Source organism: Pempheris klunzingeri, chromosome 18 (assembly GCF_042242105.1).
Source record: "Pempheris klunzingeri isolate RE-2024b chromosome 18, fPemKlu1.hap1, whole genome shotgun sequence".
Taxonomy (NCBI): Eukaryota; Metazoa; Chordata; class Actinopteri; order Acropomatiformes; family Pempheridae; genus Pempheris; species Pempheris klunzingeri.
In genome coordinates, this window is record NC_092029.1 from 5,704,440 (window position 1) to 5,727,748 (window position 23,309).

At 42.9% G+C, this 23,309-nt stretch overlaps 1 protein-coding gene across 3 annotated transcripts in view; it reads left to right on the top strand.

Moving 5' to 3' along the window:
* The first annotated feature begins 1,388 nt into the window (after positions 1-1,388).
* The window catches only part of bcl11bb (BCL11 transcription factor B b), a 30,387-nt gene continuing 8,466 nt past the window's right edge, over positions 1,389-23,309 (top strand). Inside the window, exons 1-3 of one of the 3 annotated variants that reach the window (XM_070849233.1) lie at positions 1,389-1,619; positions 1,712-2,020; positions 9,587-9,964. In XM_070849233.1, the coding sequence (XP_070705334.1) occupies positions 1,957-2,020; positions 9,587-9,964 (442 nt within the window). In that variant the 5' untranslated portion in view covers positions 1,389-1,619; positions 1,712-1,956. Of the gene's footprint in view, positions 2,021-9,366; positions 9,435-9,586; positions 9,965-23,309 lie in introns of those variants that run through there. The other 2 variants (XM_070849234.1, XM_070849235.1) reach the window with 2 other exon arrangements.

Sequence of the window (23,309 nt, forward strand, 5' to 3'; positions counted from 1 at the left end):
TATTAGATTTTATATTTTTATTCAACAATGTATTTCAACTTTGAATTGTATGGTACAGTAAAAAAAAGGAGAGAAAAAAGAAACTTGAGTGTGTTCGTGGCTGAGCTGTAGCCTGCAAAGCACTTAATCTGTGCATACACTGATCTAAAATGAATACAGTGAATTATGCGCGGAATGATTGCCCATTAGTGCCATTAATTGCCTCTGAGTGAACCTGATCTGCTCTTCAAGGACTCTCTTAGATGGTGAACTGTATAAATGGCAAATTAAGGAGGCTTCACTCTAAAAATAAGAATAAAGTATAGTAGCGCTGTGTTAAGGTATCAACCCCTCCAGGTTTGTAATGTCTCCTGACTGTGCCAACAGAGGGTACTGTTGCCTCACAACATGTTTAAATTATCCCAACAACAAAGATGCAGCCTGCTGCCCCCCCACCCCTCCCCTCTCTGGTTCTCTGTGAGGAAATAGGTGTGCTTAATATTTATGCTGATCAAGAGCAGTGGGTACTTGGTATAAAACTATAATGCCACACAATAACAGAGAAGTATTAATTATGTAAATTAATAACATTAAAATTAAAAGTGACCTTTGAACCCAGATTTGCCCAATAGGGCTGATTTAATCTCATCTAGATGAGGGTGGTTCTGATATTCCAGCCATTTTAAATCATTTTCGTCCTGGTGTGAATTTCAGATGGCATTACATGAGAGGGAAATGAGTTGTGACAAGTTGTCTACTGATTAAAACATGCATGACAAAGGAAATGTACTATAGGACTTGAGGACCTCATGGTCTTTTGGATGTTATGGCCATTGGAGCCGAAAAATGTGGAGGTGACAGAGGGAATGTTGGGGGGCAACTTCGGTGTCAAAAGGCAGACAGTTTGACTGAAATAAGCGACGACTCGTGAGGAGTGATTACTTTTTGTGTGGAGCTCCGGGGAGCCACCGCTAGTTGCCTCCGGTGTCCGTGTGCTGTCCGTGTGCAGCACGAGCCTGTTGTGTCTGACGCGCAAACGTCACGGACGCACTTGAACTTGAATCCCATCCCTTTCCACGGAGGCAACCCCAACCACACACACCCACGCTCACACAAAAACAGAGGCTGCATATAGTCTGCGGGGTCCTCCCAAACAGAGCCTCTTTCATCGTGTGAGTCAACAAGAAGTAGCCTCGACACTGTAGGAAACTAGGAAACATTGGACCTCTGCTTGTTGGACGAGGAGGAGGAGGAGGTGTCTTGTCTGTCCGCCTGCTCCCCCGTCTCTCTCTCTCTCTCTCTCTCTCTCTCTCTCTCTCTCTCTCTCAATCAACGAGGCTACCGCCACCAGAGCCAAGAGTTGCCGTTCCGCGCACCGATGCCAAAACGCGCAGGAGGAGTCAGTGCCAAAGGGTCATTTTAGCGCACCACTGCTGAAATGGAAGGACTGTAGGGAATCCTAGAATAAACAGCAGCCGTTTGACCCCAGATGATATAATCATATCATTAAAATTAAGAAAAGGGAAAAGGGAGAGGAGCCAAATAAGAGCCAATACTCGTCCCCGGTGGAGTGCTCCGTACTTCATCTGTCACCGCGGTCGCTGCAGAGGTGGGCAGTCCAGGATTTTTATCTGCAAAAGGTCATTGCAAAACATACCTGCGCACATATCAGCTCATCGGCCGCTAGTAGCCAACTGCCTCCTAAAACTACACTTTGGCTTCCTCAATCCAGGTGTTGCTTCCTCCGAAGACGCTGCAGGACGTTGTGGACAAACTGGTCTTCCATCCTTATCGCGCTCCTGTCCGGCTCCTCACCTTCCGAGCGCGCATCAAAGTTGCAGCAAAAGACTGTGAATAGTAGAGGGATTAGGAGAGAGGGAAAAGTTGGTCACCTGCGATCCAGAGAGGACCGACACCACGGTGCAAGCCGACTCCAAGTGCCGTTCACCGGGCGATGCCAGAGTAAATGCCGGGGCAATGTCCCGCCGCAAGCAGGTGAACCCGCAGCACTTATCGTTGACTCACAGGGAGACAATACAAGGTGAGTTTCGACTTCTCTCCTCTTACTTGATTACGCTTACTGGTTTAAATGATTTATTGTTTATCACTATTTTTGTTATTCTCAATTTTAAGGGAAAATTAATGTATTTATTTGGAAATAGATTCGAATCGTACTCATGTTTTGATCATTTTTTTTAACATGCGCCGAAAAGGCAGATAATTACCCATAATAACTGTGAAAATAAATTCCCCATGTGACAGGCTAACACTCATGCACACACAAGCAAAAACGCTGTACTGTGTTGTTTCTTAAATGTACTTTTTAAGAGTGAATTTGAGCAACCTGGTGTGTTAAAAACGGATGTTTTACGCATTTGAATTTTACCAACATTATTCAGTAATATTTCAGCGGCGCCTTTTGCAGCTTCATATGACTTTACTACGAGAGATGATCTTATGACAACTACACTGGGACTCTCTGGCTAAGTGTGAGTGTGTGAGTGTGTGTTTGCGTGTGCATGCACGTGCCTTGCGCGTGTAATCCAACAATTCATCACAACACAATTTAGCATTTTTTTCCCCAGCAGACTGCAACATGTGGCAGTGTGCACATTTGTGTGGACTTTGTTAAAAAAAAATCACAGATTTCTAAATCCAGTTATTTATTTCGTGACTTTGCACTGGGTGACTTGTATCTTAATTTATTTTTAACTAATTTCTCTCTTTCTCCTCTCTCGATCACACACTCTCTCTTTCACACACACACACACACACACACACACACATAATTTTTTTCTTGACATATAAGGGCCTATCTGCACTTTAAGGTAACATCTGAAGAACAGAACAACAAAATAGAAATGAGTCCAGTTTGCTATCACACCAACAACAATATTAACTTTATTAATACGATATTTCAAAACGAAGGGTCATAACTTGTTTGAAGCTTCTCAGAGCTGCGACCAAAAAATTCTGATTAAATTGCGCAGATTAAATCTGAGGCAGGAGTGCTTTTTTGCGGGCAAATGATTAAAAAGTCGCATAATCCAATTTCAAATCAATTATATCAATCTAACCTTCATCTCCCAGCGCTCTGTTTTGCCTAAATCCAATTTCATAGGGGCCTAATCTGAGTAATTCATTGCAGAAGTTCATGATGTAATCTTTGGCCAATCTGTTTTGTGTTGAAAAGGGTTAGGCGCATTCCGTCCTCCCGACACATTTAGCGTTTAGACTAATCATTTATCCCATTCACTTTGTCTCTCTGTCTCTTGTCACCGACTTTCCTCCTATTGAGTGTTCAGTTGAAATAATTACGGTAATTTCAGACGCAAAGAGTAATCTGAAATCTAAATGTTTGCTACAACCAATGTTTTTCTTTTCTAATTGAGAAAGCGGGTGCATCCTCAGCAGATTTTAGGCAGATGACAAATATTGATCCAGCCTGAATACTGATCTCTGCTGTCACAGTCACTCTCAGTTAATTAAGGTGGAGACCGAGATGATCCCCCATCATACATTTTCCACTGTGTAAGTTCAGCATTTCTAACCCAGCTACAGTTTGACCTCAGGCATTTATACTAATGTGGACTAACTGCTAAATATTTGCCTCCCCTCCCTCCGGCCATGGGTCACTGTGTTTGACATCTTTTGCATGTCAGTTACACAAAACCTCACATCACCTGCTGTTGTCAGCAAATTCTTCTTATTGAACATGAGAATACAAATGCTTGCATAATTTGCCAAATAATGAGTTGATACTGATAAACTTTAAATTTCTTAATTCCGAGTCCGAGCTGAAGCTGCGTTCAAATGTCTCCAAGGTGCATCTGCTCTTGCCTGAAGCTTTTGAGGACCAGTTTCAGAGATCAGTTTAATTACAGCTGACCTGTTTGCCCAAACTTGTGTCCAGCAACAGCTCAGGTTGAGAAAATTGCAAATGTTGTTCAGTTCAATCATGCAGAGGTCAATGTTGTGCTAAAGTGGTTATTAGAGCAAGTACAGTAGGATGCCAAAACGCTGGGCCATCTGGGCCTGAATCTCGTCCTACCTGTTCTCTCACATGATACACGCCGTCTCCTGTTTGATGAACTGTTGCCTCAAGCAGTGACAATGACCAGAGAGGCTCAAGTGCAAGAATGGACCTGCAGGTATTTCTCTGTCTGTGTCTTTGTGACGCCATCAAGGCACCAAGTGCAATGATGAACCTGGACTTTGAACAGATAAGCCAAAAAAAAAAAAAAGAAAAGCAAAAAAAAGTAATTGCTTTATTGGTCATATGCGATTGTTCTCTGTCTTTGAAAACAATGTGTGTCTGTGTGTGAGTGTGTGGACAGATGCACTCATATTTGCATAAAGCGCCTAAGCTATGTTTACCATATGTACAGGATATCTTAATAACAATACCACATCTGTAGCAGTGATGGATGGAAGACTTTTAATGTACCTATCATTCAATGTCTGGAGGCTGCATGTCGCTGTGGGCTGTTTCCTTAAGCTGGGTGGGTCTGGAGAGGACCAGGATCACACCTCAGGCTGGAGGATCTGAGGAGCGCTTGGAGAAAACCAAACTGTAATTTGATTGAGTCTACAAATAATGAGAGCTTTGCATATCTACAGTGTTATAGAATGCTTCAGCAATAGAGCTAAAAAACAAGTGGACGTAGTTGTTTATGTTTAATATTTCATAATGGCTCTCGCCAATATGTTGGCTTGGTGCCGTGGTTTACAGCCTTTCAGTGGCAGCTGTCAAAACCAGTCTGAAGGTATCTCCTTACACAAGTAATAATGTGAAGGTTCTGTAGGGTGTCAGCATATATCAACCACATGCCAGATCAGGGGCTACTCTGTGCAGCTAAACTAACCTGGAGCCCTGCAGCCAGGAGCTTATAGGTCACACACTACTTGGAAGCGCAGAGAACCTGAATATCAGCATATTTCTGGTCAGGCTTCTAGTGCAAGACTATGTGCTGGAAATCTACTTGCCGGGCCAGACATCAAGAGGGCCGTACAAGTCACTGTACTCTGTACACAATGCACAAGTATGCTCCAAGCAGGGCAGACACACACACACACACACACACACACACACACACACACACACACACACACACACACACACACACACACACACACACAGACTCATCATGCACTGTAAAACTGCTCATATGACTCTCAAAATGCAAGATGACATATTCAAACCGTATATGCTCAAACATTCACAAGTCACATGTAACAAGCTATTCTGTTTAAGCTGAATTTGACCTTCAGTTTACAGTTCATCCTTTGTTTAATTTAGCATCTTGCAGGCAAAAAGGCAAACATCTCCTCTAGGCTTTTTAAGGCTCTTTCAATCAATGATTTTGGTTGGAGTCACATCCATGACAAAGAAACCTATCATAGAAATATCCTTATGAATGAGTCTCACATTAATGTGGAATGACTGGCGCTTAGTATCACAGGCCTCCCTTGTCCAAAGATTGGTATTTTAGCAGTCTAATATCAGGATTATTACAGCCGATTGTTTACTGGATCCAGCCATGGAAACGCCTCACGATAACTGTTTACTCTGAGAATTGGCATGCTACTTGTGAAACAGTTAATGTTTTCGTCTTTATTCGCACCATATGGCTGTCAAAGATGGGGGAGAGACCCACCGTACGCTCTGCAACACCACAGTAAATATTCACACACATTGTGGTAACCGGATGATAATCTCACAGGAGATGATTGGTGAGCGATTTATGATTTAGTGTGAGGCATTGCAGTTTGTGCTCAGATTCTCTTTCTATATTTCAGTATCGCTGAACACATTTAATAAATGTTGCGATGCTATAAAGCTCCTTTATTATTATTACTATATCTCTTAAAATTGTTTGGCGAATTTGATTTATATCTCCAAATGTCATGCCTCATAGCTCGCAAGTCATTTGTAGCAATTTAGTGACAAGTCACAGTCAGCTTGCAGCTGTATTTTGCTCACGTTCAGACTGATAATCTAAGATTTATGATAAGAAATGAGACTGCTACAGATTAAATGGTGATAAGATAATGAAGCACACAGGCATGGCCTTACACAACACACACTGTTGCAGCTCTGCTTGGCAGTCGCAGCCGAGAAAAAGGGATAGGCTAAGCGAGGCCGCTTGTTGTTTGAATTTTTGATTGCAACCATCTGCAATGTTGCTGGTGTCATTTATTTTCAATGACAGCGTGAATCTTACCCGACTTTCCCTGTGGGGTTTACATGTGTGTGTGTGTGTGTATGTGTGTGATGTGTGTGTGTGTGTGTGTGTGTGTGTGGGTTTTTAGCTCAGCAAATGGAGGGGGAAAACAAAGAAAGGGAGACAGGTCTGAACCCATACAGTATGGTCGACTGTCATATGAGTGCCCCTGGCCTTACTCTGCCTTAACCAGCAGAACAGAGTGTGCAGCTGGTATTAAAATGTTGTATAAGGTCAGGACTCTAGCGTCAACGGAAAATAGTTTCACGGTTTTTGTTGAACGCCGCTTAGGAGAATCACATCAAATTCACATCATTAAATAAAAACAAAAGCGTCAAATCCAGCAAAATTACATTTTCTCGGTTTCTTGCTCAACTTGGGGCAGAGTTAAACTTGTCAAACTATGTTGTAGTTTTTTTTCTTTGCCTTCACCTCAGCCAGCAATTAAAACAACAAAAAAATAGACCGTAGATTTATAAGAGCGCGTATAACAACAAACACAATAATTAGGGATTAGTGGGATATGTAGGGGCATTTAATGTCATGAGAGAAACCTCATATATGTACCTTGGCATGTTTCACCAACCTGGCTTGTTTAACCTGGCTCTATCATTATGTTAATTTTCACAGTAAAATCACAATGCAAGTCTAGACGAACTGTAGTGTCAAACATTTTGATATTTACAATTAAAAAATCTCAGCAATCCCTCGCTTCTGAGAGCATTGTTTCTTCATTAAGTACTTTTTGTTCCGGCGTTTGAATATATATTTCCACCTTTCACACAAATGGAAATATTGGTGAAAGAGGCCCATTGTCTTCAGCTGTGTCTCCCATCTGGTACACATTGTGCAGTGGCAGTGTGCAGCGGCAGCAGGCAGCAGCAGTGGATTGACTGACTGACTCTCTCCTCATCAAACTGATAGGGGGTGCTCTAAGGCTGCCTGACTTAACTCACACTTGATAAGCCAGAGTAGCAGGACTGTCATTGGGTGAATATAACTATGTGTACACGTGCGTGTGTGTGCGTGTGTGTGTGTGTGTGTGTGTGTGTGTGTGTGTGTGTGTGCATGAAAGAGAAAGACTGAGAGGGACCAAGAGAGAGAAATAAAGTATGTGTGGTATCGTGTTAGACAGCTGGGTTTCATTGCTATCATCACGCCTTCTCAACGATGGCATGTTTGACAGTGTGTCTGCTATGCTCCCTTACCTATCAAGCATGTTCCTCTCACATAGCAGTTTATACAGAGGAATTGGACACTGTCTGTCACGATGATAGGCTACATTACAGTGTTATTTTTTCGCGTGTATGTTTCCATTTCAGTGTGTTTGTGTCCAGGATTCATTTTTTCCCCCTGCAAGCATTCCATGTTCAGTTCTTTCTTGCACCTGCGTTTTTCTCACACAGGTGAGCCTCGGGATAGATGAGTGAGAGAGAGGGGTGCGGTTTTTAGAAGATGTCCGACTGACATTCAAGTGGCATAGTGACAGTGCCACTGCCTGCTAATTTACCGTCTTCTGCCCTCAGGCCTTGTTACTCATCCTGAGGTTAAGAAACAGGTCCTACTCTAGATGTCTCTGGCAAGTCAAGTTCAAATGCACGTGTCTGTCATCGCGTTGACTTGATGTTGTCTTTTTCTCATTTACAACGCGAGAGGATCTGGGTCTCATGCCACCTGTCTTGTGTTCAACATTCAAATGAGAGCACGCCATATTGTTAACAGAGATCTGCACAGTCCCACTTATATGCATTGCACATATGCACACATGCATGCATGCACACAGCTACATGGAGTGTGTGAACACTCCGGAACATTGCTTCATGTGAATTATGGTCACAAGCTGTGAACTGTAGGTAAATATGTGTTTGTGTTCCTTCTTTGCCGCCAAAGATTATGAGATGGAAATTATTTGGCAGGCATCCAGGAACGCATCTCCATTTAGAGAAAAGATATTTGGCATGGGATCATCACTCCAGGGCGAAGTGAGTGGACTGGAACGTGTGTGTGTGTGGGTGTATGGGTGTTTGGTTGGGTAGGGGGTGGTGAATCATAGTTGCAAAAGAATTATTTGAAATAATGAAACTTGTGAAAAAATGTGTGCAATATTTAGCCAGAATCCTGCTCGAGTTTAACAGTTATGACTGGGAATTTAGAGGAGCAACGCCTCCCTGACAGTTTGAGATGGGTGATAAGAGAGTTTAGGATCTCTGCTCTGATAACTACACACCAAGGCACAGACGCACACACCACAAGCACACAACCGCTTTGTCTAATCTTTGCAATTATTAGGGTGTCATGTTTGGAGAAAGAGAGAGAGAGAGAAGAGAAGCGGAGGGGAGGGGTGGGGTGGGTGCGGGTGCAAGAAGTGGAGGAGCAGCAGAGACAGGCAGGCGCTGCTATGCTCCTCTTCCAGGCATCAACACCTCTCCCTGGGTACCCGCTCACTCAGACGCCCCTAGAGTCTCTGGAGCTTCAGGTTTCCTCCGGGCTTTTTAGAAGAGGACACATCTTCATACTGGTACATCAGGGTAGTGTTAAAAAAAGAGGGTGTCCATGAGGGAATTACGTTAAGCTGAGGGACTCAGTCTACGCCATAGGGGACGGGGGGGGGAGGAATGTGTAATGGTTATTAATGACCGTGTCAGATCTGTGAAGAATGAGATTTACTCTCTTAACAGGACCCCGGGTTTGGCTTTATAGATTTTCTGTCTGTGGAGAATACAGTGTTCAAACTCACCTGTGTGCTGCTCCATTCGTGTACCACACACTTAGACATCTTACTGTTTTTTCCTCCATCTTTTTTTATGCCGTCTTGCTCTGTGATACACACAAACATGAACACACACACACACGCACACACATGCCGGTGGATGTGGCCTCCGCTACGCCACACTTTGTTCTGCACAAGCTGGGGCTCCCACGTGGTGAAGGCAGCCGTCTAACTATGACAGCTTAGTGCAGCGAAGGCCCTCACCGGAAACCCAGCCTGCACTGAGAGATGAATAGCTTCCTGGCCACACAGAAACACACACACACACACACAAAATAGACGCACAGACACACATATACATAGAGTTTATGTGCTGGGTCCCACCCACACAGATCTCTCACAGATAAGCTTCGCAGGTGTTTGTCTAAGCGAAGTAGCTTTACAGGCGAGTTATTTTATGGCCTGAAAGTGACACGTGTGAATGCAATGATCATCACATGTGGGAAGGAGAATGTTAAAAGGTAACGTTATCAGGGATTTCTAAATGTCATTGTGTGTTTCTTTCTTTTCCTGTGTCTCTCACTGTCTGTATTCTTGCTCTCTTTAACTCTTTAAAAAAAGGAAACACAATTGATTTACATTTGTCACTCTCCTCTCCCCTTTTTATCAACAGAGGCCAATCATGATTCAGGGGCAGGATCTCAGTCTCCGCAGCCATCAACCCCCAGCCCTCGGAGGGCGGGACCCGGGGAGCATGATCTGCTGACCTGTGGCCAGTGCCAAACCAACTTCCCTCTGGGTGATATCCTCGTTTTCATTGAGCACAAGCGCCGTCTGTGCCGGGGGCCTGGAAGCAGACCGGGGTCCTTCTCCAAGCCCGGGGAGACTGATGGGGTCTCGAGCATCATCTCTCCCAGGGCCAGGTCACTGGAGTCGGGTAGAGGGTCCATTCCGGTGGAGGTGGGCATTCAGGTGACCCCCGGCGGAGAAGAAGATGAGCATAGGAGGCTGACACCAGCCAGGGGGATCTGCCCCAAACAGGAGAAAGGAGGTATGGAGACTGAAACATGCTGTACATTTAAAGTAGGATGCAAAAGGAACCAATAAGCAGCTCAATTCTAAATGCAGAGTTCTGAGGAGGAGAGCTCTCTTGTCAGTATAGACACACGTCTCACAAAATACATGCACACACACATATACAAAAGCACACACCTCTCACCTGTCCAAGACAGATAGCTCTCTTTAAAGAATCCCAGCTGCTTGTTATTTTGACAGTGGCCTTCAGGAGGGATTAATGTAGCCCGGGATGATTTCATTAGAGTGAGTGAGAGCTGCACTGTATGTCTTTTCTGCTCTGTAAAAGTAAAACATCACACACACACATATGCACACGAAATCACAAACACCAAACAAACACACACTGGCAGGCCTGAAGGACTTCTTCAGCTGAAACCAATTGTGAAAGGCGAGGAAGAAGGTGATAGAGGAGCCGCCCCCAGTGTGTGTGTGTGTGTGTGTGTGTGTGTGTTTATGTTTTTTTTTTTTTTTTTTTACTCGTGTGAGTGCACATCACGTGTCTGAGCGTTTGTAAGGAAATCCTGCAGCATATGAAAAAAAAAGAGGTTAAGAAAGCTGATTAAAATTCATCTGTGTGCGTGGTGAGGAGAAGGGGATTAATAAAGCAGCAAGGCCGTTCATCTGGCTATGGGGGGTGTGGGCTGGGGGTGCGGGTGGATGGGTGTGTGTGGGGGGGGGTTGTATAGAGCGAGTCCTGTAGACTGCCAGCGCTGCAGGGAAACCAGTTCAAAGTTATCAGAGGAGACAGTCACCATCACACCCGAGAGCTGGGAAGGCTATCCAGGATTACACAGACTCCAGTAGACTAAGAGAGACTTGGTGAGAGATGGGAGACAGCTGTATTGTGAAAGTTACCAGCCAGAATTACATGTAAAAAGATTATACAGTTAACACAGAAGCTGGTCACCACAGTGTCTTAAACTGGTACGTTATGGGGAGACTTAAATTATAAACGGTAGACTTTTACAACCTTTTATATTATATGCATGTTCATATAATATAATGCACTATAAAAGTCTTTGGAAATATTGGAGTGTTAAAGAGGTATTTTTAGTCTTAAAAAAACAAATGCTACAAGACTGATGAGTTATGATAAATTGTAGTATTGTAGATCTATAAGATTCACACATTAAAGGAGAATAACAGTTGTAATAATATTCTAATTATTGAAAGCAGTTCTTACACAACTGAAACCACACATCCAATAACTGAGTGGTTTTACTGGTTTATAATATATTTACACAGGCAATGACGCACTTGTTGAGAATTGATGTAAAAAGTGTGAATGTAGATGCATGCAGGTGCACATTTTTTTCTTTTTCTTTTTTTACATTTGAGTGGTAAAAATCAAGCAAGCAACATCTTTTATACCAAACTTTTATTGGCATATTAGGAGACAGTTTAAAATTGACGTTAGTCTAAATTTAGTTTGGTGTGCCACACAAGCATTCAGCTTTTATCGTATGATTCTTTAACATAAGCTGGTGTGGGAAATATTGCCAAATGCAAAACGTCTTGTAAAAAGTCCCTAAAAGTTTATGAGACACAGATTATAGATTTGCACATTTTATTAATTTCAGATTCAAAGCTGGTGTAGACATCTTTTGTCATCACAACAGAAATCTGCACATATGGACAGTTTCTGTGTGGCCAGCAGCTGTATGTGGTCGCCATCTTTTGCAGTGGGAAAATTGTACTGAAGTAGATCACAAACAATGTGTGACAGCACAGTTTTGGATGTCACAGTTATTTTTTTTTCTTTAAGTACAAAATAAGAATAAGAGAAAGTGATGAATTATCATCTCATTTAATTAGAAAAAGCTGAGGCAGCCCATCAGTGTTGTTACATTTTAGATTCTAATGTGACTTTGGCTAATTGTCTAATTTTTCAGTCATACCTTTGTAAAAGCAGTGAGCATTAAACCCACCTAAAAGTGGAGCAAAAAAAACATGGAACTAATTTGGATTCAGTGGATTTTACATGACATTTTGTCTGTTAAGTGGTCAGGGGAATAACATTTAGGCAGTTAGTGAGTGAGTCAGCCTGTTAGAGTGGCAGTCAGTTAGTCACTCAGACAGACAGACAGACAGACAGACAGACAGTCTTATCACTAAGAGAACAGGACATGAAAGCACTCAATGCCCCAAATGAAAGAGATGAGGAGAGCTTTGTTCAACCAGTAGATTGCCACTCAAGGCAGTCTCAAGTTTCAACCAAATTAGATTACGTTATTAGGTCTAATTAAGTCCAATGTGTTAGCAGCACACACTTGCAGACACATAAGGAAATAACATCACATTTGCTTGTGCATGGTACTGGGGACTTTGAAGCCAGAATACACACAAATGTTTCCAGCACAGGTGATGAAAAACGACACACTATGTATCGAACATAAGCACAGGAATGCACATGCATTCATAACGCACTGCAGCGTGCATGAACTACCTGTGCTGTGTGCACAACCCTTAACCCTCTCTTCTCCTGGATTGTTTTTTTTTTCTTCACCTGGCTGTGTTTTATAACATCCTGTCTGCCCTCTTTGTCTGTCAGCCTGCTTGCTTAAACTGCAAACATGCTGCAAGGCTTGCAGATTCAACCCCAAAAGGTGCAAACACACTCACACAAGCACGCACACGGGCACTCTCTCGTACACACGTTGTAGATGAAAAATGGCCCTTCTGTGCCCTATTTTATTTTCCTTGAGTTTCTCCTGCTGATGCATGCACTCTGTGTGTGTATGTGTGGGCTTTGTCAGAGTATGTTAATATGTGTGTGCGCGTTTTATATGAATTTGTGAATGTGTACACGTGTGTGCAGTGTTTGTGAAGAATGATGCGTGTCACCAGGCAAGCGAGAGGTTGTCGCTAGGGGAGCGTTACCATGCTAAGACGACCCTGGCCCTGCTTTGAACCCCTCCCAGGACGGCTGCCGGGCCCCCTCGGAGCACTTAAAGACATCCAGTACATAAGGGCGAAGTCACATCATGACAACCTCTCTCTCTCTCTGTGTCGGTCTCTTTCTTTCTCACTCACAAACACTGTGTGTAGAGATCACACTGTAAATATTTCATGAGATCATGTGAACGGCAGTGACATCCTCAAACATCTCTCTCTCTTTTTCTCTCCGTCCACCTCTGATCTCCCTGCTGTCACTTTTGTGGGCATGTCACCATATTAGGCTGAAGATATTGCACTGGTTCGGCTGTTTTTTGGTGGGAAACTACTTGCAAGCTCGATATGATACTGATACTGCTTTTCTAAACAGAGCCAAAGTGACACTAATGATCAAAGAATTTAAATGAGACATCCGCCACTTAAGAACACACCTACATGTATAACATTTTTGTGGGTGCGAAAGTGTGTTAAAGTGCACAGGAGCTTTTTAACAGAAGAAGTTCCGTTTTTATTTATGAGCCAATGAACATGACATTTTCTTTTTCAAACTAAAATGACTACTGGTGGTTTCTGGGTAAAGGCCTGTGGTGTAACCTACGAAACGTATCAAAAGCAGTAATGACCTTTGTGCCCAAAGAGGTCAAATCTGCAATGTTCGATACTTGTTTCACTCCTGCTGTCACTAAATAACTGTGACATTCCACTTTCCACACTTCACTGCTGGTGTGGATTTGAAGGTGTCTCTCTCCTCTCTTCTCTTCTTCCCTCTCTCTGTGTCTCCCCCCATCTTTTTTTTTTTCTTTTTGCCCCACCACCCAATGCTCCTTTAATCACCTGGCTTGCTCTCATTTCCATATTAAATAGGCTTTAATCATGAAAAGCAATCAGGCTTTTGCATATTCATACCTTCCCCTGTACGCCGGCTTCCCTGTCTCGCTCCAGTGCCAAGCAGCCAGTAATCAGTAGGCAGGCGGCGTAATGCCATAGCCCCGGCCCATCGCATGAAAACACACACACTGTGTGAGTTAGAAATAACTTCACATGCTACTTGCGCATTATCTCTACTCCAAGAGAGAGAGAGAGAGATAGAGGGAGAGGAAAAGGGAAAGAGATAAAAAAAAGAAAGATGGCGAGACTGATCCCTGATTTGAGCTGTGAATATTTGTACAGAGGCTCAAGGAAAAGTCGATTTGCATAATGACTTTGTAGTTTTGCATTAATCACATTTGCATATGAAAATGCGTTAATTACTCCTGATGATTTTTTTTAAAACTTGCTTCATTTGATGTCCAAGCTCTGGGGTTGTGATTAGGGGTTACATGGTGGCAGTTGTGTAGGTGGTGCTTGTAGACTCGTGTGTGTGTGTGTGTGTGAGTGTGTGTGTGTGTGTGGGTGTGTTTGTCTGCAAGTGTGTCTCATGCTTTTGCATTTCTGGTGCATTTTGTGTGTGTTTATGTGCTCTAACATGAGTGTTTTGAATGCTTGCCAGGGAATTTATCTTGTGTCTGCTGTTAGGCATGTGTGTGTCTTTTTATTTTCTCATTTGTGTGTGTGTGTGTGTGTTTCCCAGTTTCTGTGAGTGGCAAATATTTCTGAGGGAAAAAAGAAGAGGAGTACACTCCTACTTCCATTTAAATACACAACATTCTTTTTTTTGAAAAACACGAACACACACTCTTTCAGACAGTATCTCCTTCTAATGTGTTTCCTTTGCACTTTCAAGCTGCAATAGGGGAAAAGAAAAGAGAAAGTGATACAAGCTATAGTGATGTTAGAGTTATGAAAAGAACATCTTCATAATGTCAACAGTATACAGATCAGTGGACATTTGCATTGTATACAAATATAATAGCAGAATGCTCCTTTTAGAGATTTAGATTGGAGTGCTTTTTCCTGCAGCAATTTAATACACAATCTGAACATTTATTTTTTATGTAGTTTTTTTAAATAAAAAAATTACAAAACCCAAGCAATATAAAATACATCCAAGAACAATTATTCAATTACTCTATTCCTATTTTATGTATTTTTTTTGTTTTTGTTGTGTGTTTGTATGAATATAACTGCACATCCTTTTGCAGAATGCTGCATGTGACTCACTGTGTATAAACAACTACAGTCACCCCCCCTCAGCCACTTGTAGGCACTGGTGGGAATCTAAACTTGGAATAATATACAGCACAAAAATAACTTTCTTTGTCATTGCAATTCATGAACTTAAATGCTTACAAATTAATGGCAGAAGCAAGAAACGTGTTTTGCAAAGATTTCCTAAGATTAACAAATGAGCAGCGATGGTGATCCTGTGCATACAAAAAGCAAAAGAAAGCTTTTGGCTTAGCTTAAACATTAAGGTAAAATGATTTAATAATTTCCGTTTGCAGTCATTAATTCAACAGTTTTATGTCTCTGAGCATCTAATAGCATTTGGGTTCACACACACATCTGCTTGTGTGTGTGTGTACAATTACAGTATACGTGTTCCTGCCTGTGCATGGGCCCCTAGAGTTGTTGGCTCATAACACTGCGCCTCAGACAGGACCACCCCAGGGGCCGTCTGACTCTGCTTGTGTGTGTCTGTCTGCTATATTCAGCAGGGTCAACTAGGTCTATAAGAGAGCTGCTAAAATGCCACAGCTGCATATGCACACTGCCACAACCACCTGACACACACACACACACATGCGCACACAAACACACACACAGATAGATATGTGCATTCAATCATTTATGCACAAAAATGAAAACTCAACATGCATGCAGGAATACACACACAGATAAGAGCCGACACATAGAAAACATGTGTGCATGCAGGAATGCATACAATGACTCCCGTCTCACATTAAGGCCTGCATCTCCTACCAAACGCACTCATGCACACTCAGACACATGCACATACACACACAGCTTAAAGGCTCCCACATGAAGGCATCAAACGCTCCACAGCCAGCTTTATGGCACTCATATGGCAGCAGATTTGATATTTTCCTACCACAGCGGGGGAATAAAACTCGCCACTAATTTGGACTGCGAGCGCCACCGCTAACTTTCAGCATGTGCCGACTGACTGTGTCTTCCAGATGTGCGGACTCTTTGCTCCTTAACAGCCTTACTTAAGAGGCATTAGAAACCTCACACCCCGTCCCTGCTACGCATGGAGAGTGATGATGGCGCTTTGGTATTCAACACAAACACGTTGCTTTGTGTGGAGCTTTGAGTGAAGTGCTGATGTGAACTTCATGGTCTCGCTGCTATGGACCATAAGTTGTCTTGTGTCAGTGGGAATCTGTGAATGTGTTTATGTTCTTTGCATAAATAGCTATAATCAAGGTAATTTGACAGCTGCACTGTTATTCAAGCTACCCCTTGCTTCTCTTCTCTGGTTGTGACATTTGATAGCAGGTGTGCTTTCATCAGTGCTGAGTAATGTTGCAAATTTTATAAAGAACCTACTGTAATTACAGTATAAGTATGCATGCGTATGTACTTTCAAATGCACACACATGCAAGGCCCTAAAGGAGAAGCCGCTCAGCAACATGTACACCTTTTTCCAACTCTGGAAACACTCTTAGAGAAACCTTCAAGTCTTCGTGAGGTACATGCAGATAAAATCCTCATGTGTCTGTGTGTATTGTGTCTGCCAGACATTAGTGCATAACATATAATATGTCCCTTTCAGGAGTAAATGGCGAGATTTTCTGACCGGGGCGTTCACTCACGCTTTTCTGTTGAAAAGTAGCGTGTGTTTGCCTTTGGGAGGAAAAGGGCTACCATTAGTATTTATGAAAAGGAAAAGAGATGGGGCCTGTTAGCCAGTCAGATATGGGTAATCCTACATGCTACACTGTTGTTGTTCCTTTTCCTCTTATCTTATTAGTGTCCCACTCTGATTGGGTGGGATTGTGGGTGAGGAAAATGAGGAGAAAACGTTTATGGCCGTATTTTCCATTTACAGGCTTCTTCACCGCAAGAGATATTGAAAGCCTTTCATGGTACACTTACGATTCCCCTTATTTCATCCACTTATTTGTCTCGAGCAATTACTCCAAGAGAGAACACTGGACAGAGAGAAGCACATGATGAACGTAAGCTGCCTTTATGTCGAGGTTTCACTTAAATATAAATCAGTGGTGTGCCATGACCAATATTTAGTGTGCAAATGACATATTTACACAACACTGATGGAGAATATAGTATTCTTTCACACATAGTAGCTATGTCCAGTAAAAAAAAAAACACAAGTTGACTGAATGGGAAAAAAGCCCAAAAATGATAAGACTTAATTCTAATGTAATGCTAAAGGGTCAGTTCAACAAAAAATAGGAAAAAAAAATTACTTACCTAATGCTACATAATCCTTGTATTTGCCAATGTGTTGTGGTTTTGATATATTTAAATATACATCCATCCCAGTTCAGTGGAGATTAATGGAATTTTATTTGTCATGTTCAAACTTTATAAAAAAAAGACATTAAAAAAACGTCTTTTTTCCAGCAACAGCAACAACACACTGTGAACAATTTTCATTGACACTTATTTTTTTTAGTAGAAAGTAGTTTCATTTCCAGTGAAAACTGTTGACAGAGAGGTCATTCTGTGGATTATTCCGAGTACCAGGAACATTTTATTTGGAAAGACACATTGATGTTGAAAATTTAAAACACATTTTTTTCAGTGCTGTGAGCACCACAGAAATGTATGGATGGCTGGAGGCAGAAATATCAGATGAATATCTTAAAACCTGGGTAAATAAAACCAAAACTATTTGTGTGGTTACATTTTTTTAAATTCGAGGTGGTCCGGACACTTTAAATGTGAGGATACTTACAATTGTTCTCCAGGCTTTTTAGTAACTTGTGTTACTTTTTTTACTTTCACTCTAATTTATAAAACGTGTAAACTGAAGAAACATCTGCTCTTGGATGAAAGAGGGCTTGCACTGTCATGTCCATAGATGGCATTGCAGACAGGGAAGCGAGCTGCTCAAGGTTAAGGGGCTACACTCTCCCTGTATACTAACGTAATTCATACTTTTCCAGAAAGCTCTCTTCTCTGTGTCTGTCTTTCCCAGAGCCGAACAGAGCAAGCCAAAATGAAATAAAGCCTAAGATGTTATCAGGGTGATTGGTGCCAGCGGAGCTTGTCTGGGCCTGTGGTCTGGCGGGGCAGCGCTGGCCCGTACTAGCGTTTGTATGAGTGTGTGGGTGTGAGTGTGTTTGTGTGTGCGTGTGTGTGTCCTAAAGGCACTGGATAGATGAAAGCTTTCTTTAACCATAAGCTATGCAGGAGCCATGCCAGGAGCAGGAAATGTATCAGCGTGATAACAGCCAGAAAGACAGAGAGAAAACGAGAAAGAGAGAGAAAGAAACGACAGAGAGAGGGAGAGAGAAACAGAGGGAGAGAGACAGAGGGAGAGGCCACACGGAGCCCACAGGGGGAGGCCTGAAGCAAGTCAGTGCCATCACACACACACACACACACACACACACACACACACACATACGTTCACAAATTTCAGCTCATAAATATGTGTTGGGTGTGTGTGATGAGAGATGGATCTATGTTCATGTGTGTGTGTATGGGTGTGTGTGGAGCATTCATAGTTACATGTGAGAGAGGATTTGACATACCTGACTATGTGTAAGACCCATAAGAGAGAGAGAACAGAATTCACCTGGAGACATGGCCAGTACAACACAAATAACGTTACGCTGCAGGCCTTCACAGGATCGCAACACGATCGTATAGATGAGATAGTGACGCAAAGATAGAGGAAAACACAGTCTCATGTTGCTTTAATGCACATAAAAGCTAAAACTGGTTATCTTTTGTGCATTCATTAGAACATATTGAATCATACTTGTTTTATTTGTGGGAAGAGACAGTAAATGCATTTTCATCTTTTTAATTGTCATAAAGAGTTTTAGGCATCACACACATCAAATCACACTGAGGAGAAACTTGAGTCTTTAGCCTGAAGATCAAGTGATAAAAAGTTTGTGTGAATGCACATATTCACTTTCTTGCGGAGAGTTAGATGAGAAGATCAACACCACTCCTATGTCTGTGCGGTGAAGCTGCAGCCAGCAGTCATCTAGCTTAGCTTAGCACAAAGACTGGAAACAGGGAGCTTTAGACGTGCTGGGAAGTGGATTTTGTTACCTTTGAACAGAGTCAGGCAAGCTGTTTCTCCCTAATTAACACGTTATATCTGGTTTGTTTAATCTGTACAAAATTTGAATTGTGAAAACAACAGGACAGGACTCCAGGAAATCAGGTGCTCCACAGCAAGAAATAGACTGGCACATAACCCTCTGTAAAACCACAGTGTGGTGTGTCAGTTTTACACTTCACTTTTGTACTGATTAAACAAATGAGATATAAAGTGTTAATTAGTGAGTTTTAGAAGGGCTGGGAGGCAAATGTTGTTATCTTTGGACAAAGCAAGTCTAGCTGTTACCTGGTTTCCAGTCTTTGTGCTAAGCTAAGCTAACCAGCTTCTGGCTGCAGCCTAATTTTTAACAGACATCTATGAGAGTGGTATTAATCTCCTCATAACACTTACTCTCAAAAAATTGAACGAGTATTATTTTCCACCAAAAAATCGAACCATTGCCGCAAGAGCTCTAGGCATGTCACATACCCACATCCTGCTTCTCAAAATGGGCTCCAAAACCCTTTTTCCAAGATAGAGCAAGGCAGTTAAACAAAGGGAGCCAACAATCTCTGGTCCATTTTTAGTTTTAACACTCTCCCCCTTTTTTTTTTGTTACTTCCATTTAGTAAGCTAACACTAATTAGATAGCTCAGATGATGCAATATTTCTGTGCTCCTGCTCACAGCTTTTGCTCTGTGTTTGAGCACGAGGAAACAGCACTGTATCCTCTCACAGCCTTAAGTAGCCAGAATTACATATTAAACTAGAGAAAGTGTAGAGTAATAGTGAATTAGATCGTGAATGTTCAGGCTCTGTTTCCCAATCACTGGAATGGACTCTGCGCCGTGTCTCAAGTTTTATAGCAAGCTGATTGGGTTGGAAGGGCTTGTGTGCTTCATTCAGGGCCACGGTGGTATTTTCCTGTGGGCTGCTAGTTAAGTGGGGCTGGCTGCTTGGCTCCAGTGGGCAAAAGCCAGCTGGGGACCATTACTACTGCTGAAAGAATATAGCACCCTGTCACAGAATGGTAGCCCCAGATACAAACACCGAGCATGGGCACGTACATGCATACAGTACATGCATAAAATCACACACACATACACACAGACAGAAGCACAAGTTTTTCTATTGTTCTTGCATCTATTCTCATATTGTCTGTGTCTGTCTTTTGACACACACAAACACAAACACACAAACATACATAGAGGCAAAGCAGATGCGTTCACAGAGGATGTAATGTGTGACAAGTCACTGCAGAAGATGCAGCCTGCAGAATTTGCTGCTTATCACAGGATGAGATGCATCTTTATGTATAACGCTATGCTTTTGTTTAATTTAATTTAGTTCTGTTTAGTTGACCATTCAAGAAAAAAAAAAATTTATGCACTGTTTGTATAAAATGATTGAGCCAATGAAAAATTTAATAAACTCACAAAACAGAATTTGTGTGTCACTCACATGTCAAAGTCAATTTCCTATTCACTGCCAGTGAATAGGAAATTGACTTTCTGGACAAAGTGAGTGGAGCTCATCTGAATGTAAAACCTCAAACAAACATTGTGTGAGTCCACAAAGTCAGTCTCCATTTCATTGTCAAAGCAGCTTGAGTTTTTGTCTTTTGATGCCATCATCTATTCAAACATTTTGTTCTTTTCTTTCTCATTTGTTGCATCAGTGGGGACCTTCTCCCTAAAATATCTCCTCTTGTATTTACTCTATTTATTAATGATGGATTCATCCTTTAATTTAGCACGCTTAGGCAGCGATAATGCCATTGGGTCCTGCTTTTTTCATTGTATGGCATTGTCTGTTTTCCCTGCTGCTGTGTCATGGTAAAATGGATAGGTGATAGAATGAAAGATAAAAGTGGGTGTAATCCTATTGAAAATGGAAATGCTGGTGATAAAGAAGTGCAAATCTTCTACTGTTTCCCATAATGCCTGCAATTCTCTTTTCTCCTCTTTTGCTCTCTTTTTCCTTTTTTTCTTATTTTCCTTTCCTCCCACCGCCCTCCCTTCACTTCTTTCATCCTTTCCTCCATCTTGCTCCTCTCACTTACATCTTCTCGCAACCACAAGCACGATTGAGTGTCATCCATTTGTCAGCGTCGCATGATAGACAGCAGACCCCACAAGCGTGTGCACATACCCCCAAAAACGCACACAAATACAGGCGCTGGGACCAGTTAGGAGCTGATGGCGATGAGTCAGGCTCAGAGAAATGCCACAGAGAGCTTAGCTAATGTACTTTATGGAGCTCCCTTTTTCTTTTCATTCTCTCTTTTTTTTTTTATCTCTATCGCTGCCTCTCTCTTTCTCTCCCTCCCTCTTTCTCTCTCTTTGTCCTAGAAGCCGAGCCAAAAGCCATAGCTCTTTACTGACAGAGAGGTCTTTCCAGTTATTTTTCACAGCGCGTCCCCTGTGCCCTAGCTGGGATAGTTTGCCTCATGGCAGTAACGTGCTCCCTCGGTCGTGCTACATGAGAGCCTCTTCCACTCATGCATTGTTGTACAGCTGGACCTGTTCAATGTGTGTGTGCGTGCCTGTGATCAAGTTGTTGGAGATACCTGATCCCTTTTATTGTTCATTTGACCCGTATCCCAGGAGGCATGAGGGTCAGGGTGGAGTACCCAGATACCGTGTACAGGTGCTTAGTGTCTACGTGAGAGAAAGGGAAGACAGGGGAGAGAAAACTGAAGAGATAAATATAGTTAGGATATGAAAGAGAAGAAAGGTTTTGCATGGCTCTCGATCCTGCGCACTTTCCAGCAAACACATTAGGGCGCACTGTTTCTTTAAATCCTCTCTTGGGCTGTCAGGCATTTCAGCTGGTCATATTGGCTGCAGACCCACACACACACACACACACACACACACACACACACACACACACACACACACACAGATGTATATGGTTAGCAGGCCGAAGCTGGTTTGAGTTAGCATGGAGCCAGTCACACTGTGTGAGAGCCTTACCCCCTGCCTGCCACTGCCACCCTCCACAGTCTCTTTCCTTCTTTCAGTCTCTCCATCTCTCTCTTTCTTTTACTAAATATGTGTGACAGTCAGCCACTGCTCGCCGAGGCCGTAGTTTACCGTCTAAGCTCCCATTGCCCTGTGAAACACACACGTGCACACACACAGGGCTGATCTGCGTGGCCTTGTGTCTCTTGATTAGCCTTCTTCATGACAAACAAGCCATCAGGGCAGAGGGGAGCAGAGCACTGGAGGAGGAGGAGGAGGAGGAGGAGGAGCAGGAGGGACGGATGGGAGATGCGAGGAGGAGGAGAGGAGCAGAGGTGTGGGGGGGGGGGGACAGGGTGAGGTGAGGAGGCTGGGACCCCTGGGAACCCCTAGATCACAGCCATGCTAATGAGGAGCTGCTTTGCCAGCAGCAGAGGTGTCAGCTAACCCCTGACAGGTGCACACACGCGTACTCCCAGGGCTTGTGCCTGCACGTGCACATGTGTATGTTGCGAGAGTGTGTGGGAGGGGTTGCAGGGGCAGGTTTGTGTCCCAGTGGCCTAGCCTGCGGGCGGCTTTGTTCAGTATGCAAATCTGTCGCCGTGGCGTTCTGTCGCCCTTGATGGAATGCTGGAGCAGTACAGAGAACCTGAACCCCAGGAATGCTGCAGTGCGCGTACACACACACACACACACACACACACACACACACACACACAATGTGACATCTACTACAGTACATCCTCTCCCTCCTCCTCACCTTCTTGTTAACAACCAGAACCTGCACTGTCTTCTGTTAAAGTACAGTACAGCACGATTGTTCTACACACTCCAAACTTTGCTCCTTGGATGTGTTTTTTTTTTTTTCCAGCCTGTCTACTGCTGAAGCGTCCATGCCAAATGAATGCAGTGCAGCAGAGAAGTTGGTGGGCTAGTGTTCAAATGCTACTTATTTTCAATTATGATTTTTTTCCCTGAGCTTTGTGAGAGTTAATTTGGCATCAGAGAGCATTCATTACTATCCACTCACTGCTCACTGTCAGCTGAGGAGCTCCAGTTTGCCCATCTTGTTGAAGGCTGAGCCTGTGGATTTTTGTTATTCTTCTGTGGTCTTATTATAAGTCCCTCTGGATTAAAGCATCTGATAAAGCCCCCAAAACGTAAGTGTAGTGTAAATGGAGGGAGCTCATGCTTCGAAAATGTAAATCAAACTCAGGCTTGAGGGATGGCATATGTGAATTCCTAAATTAAACACAAATCCACATGTCTGCACCATACGCCTGGTGTCTGCTTCAGCTCCGCC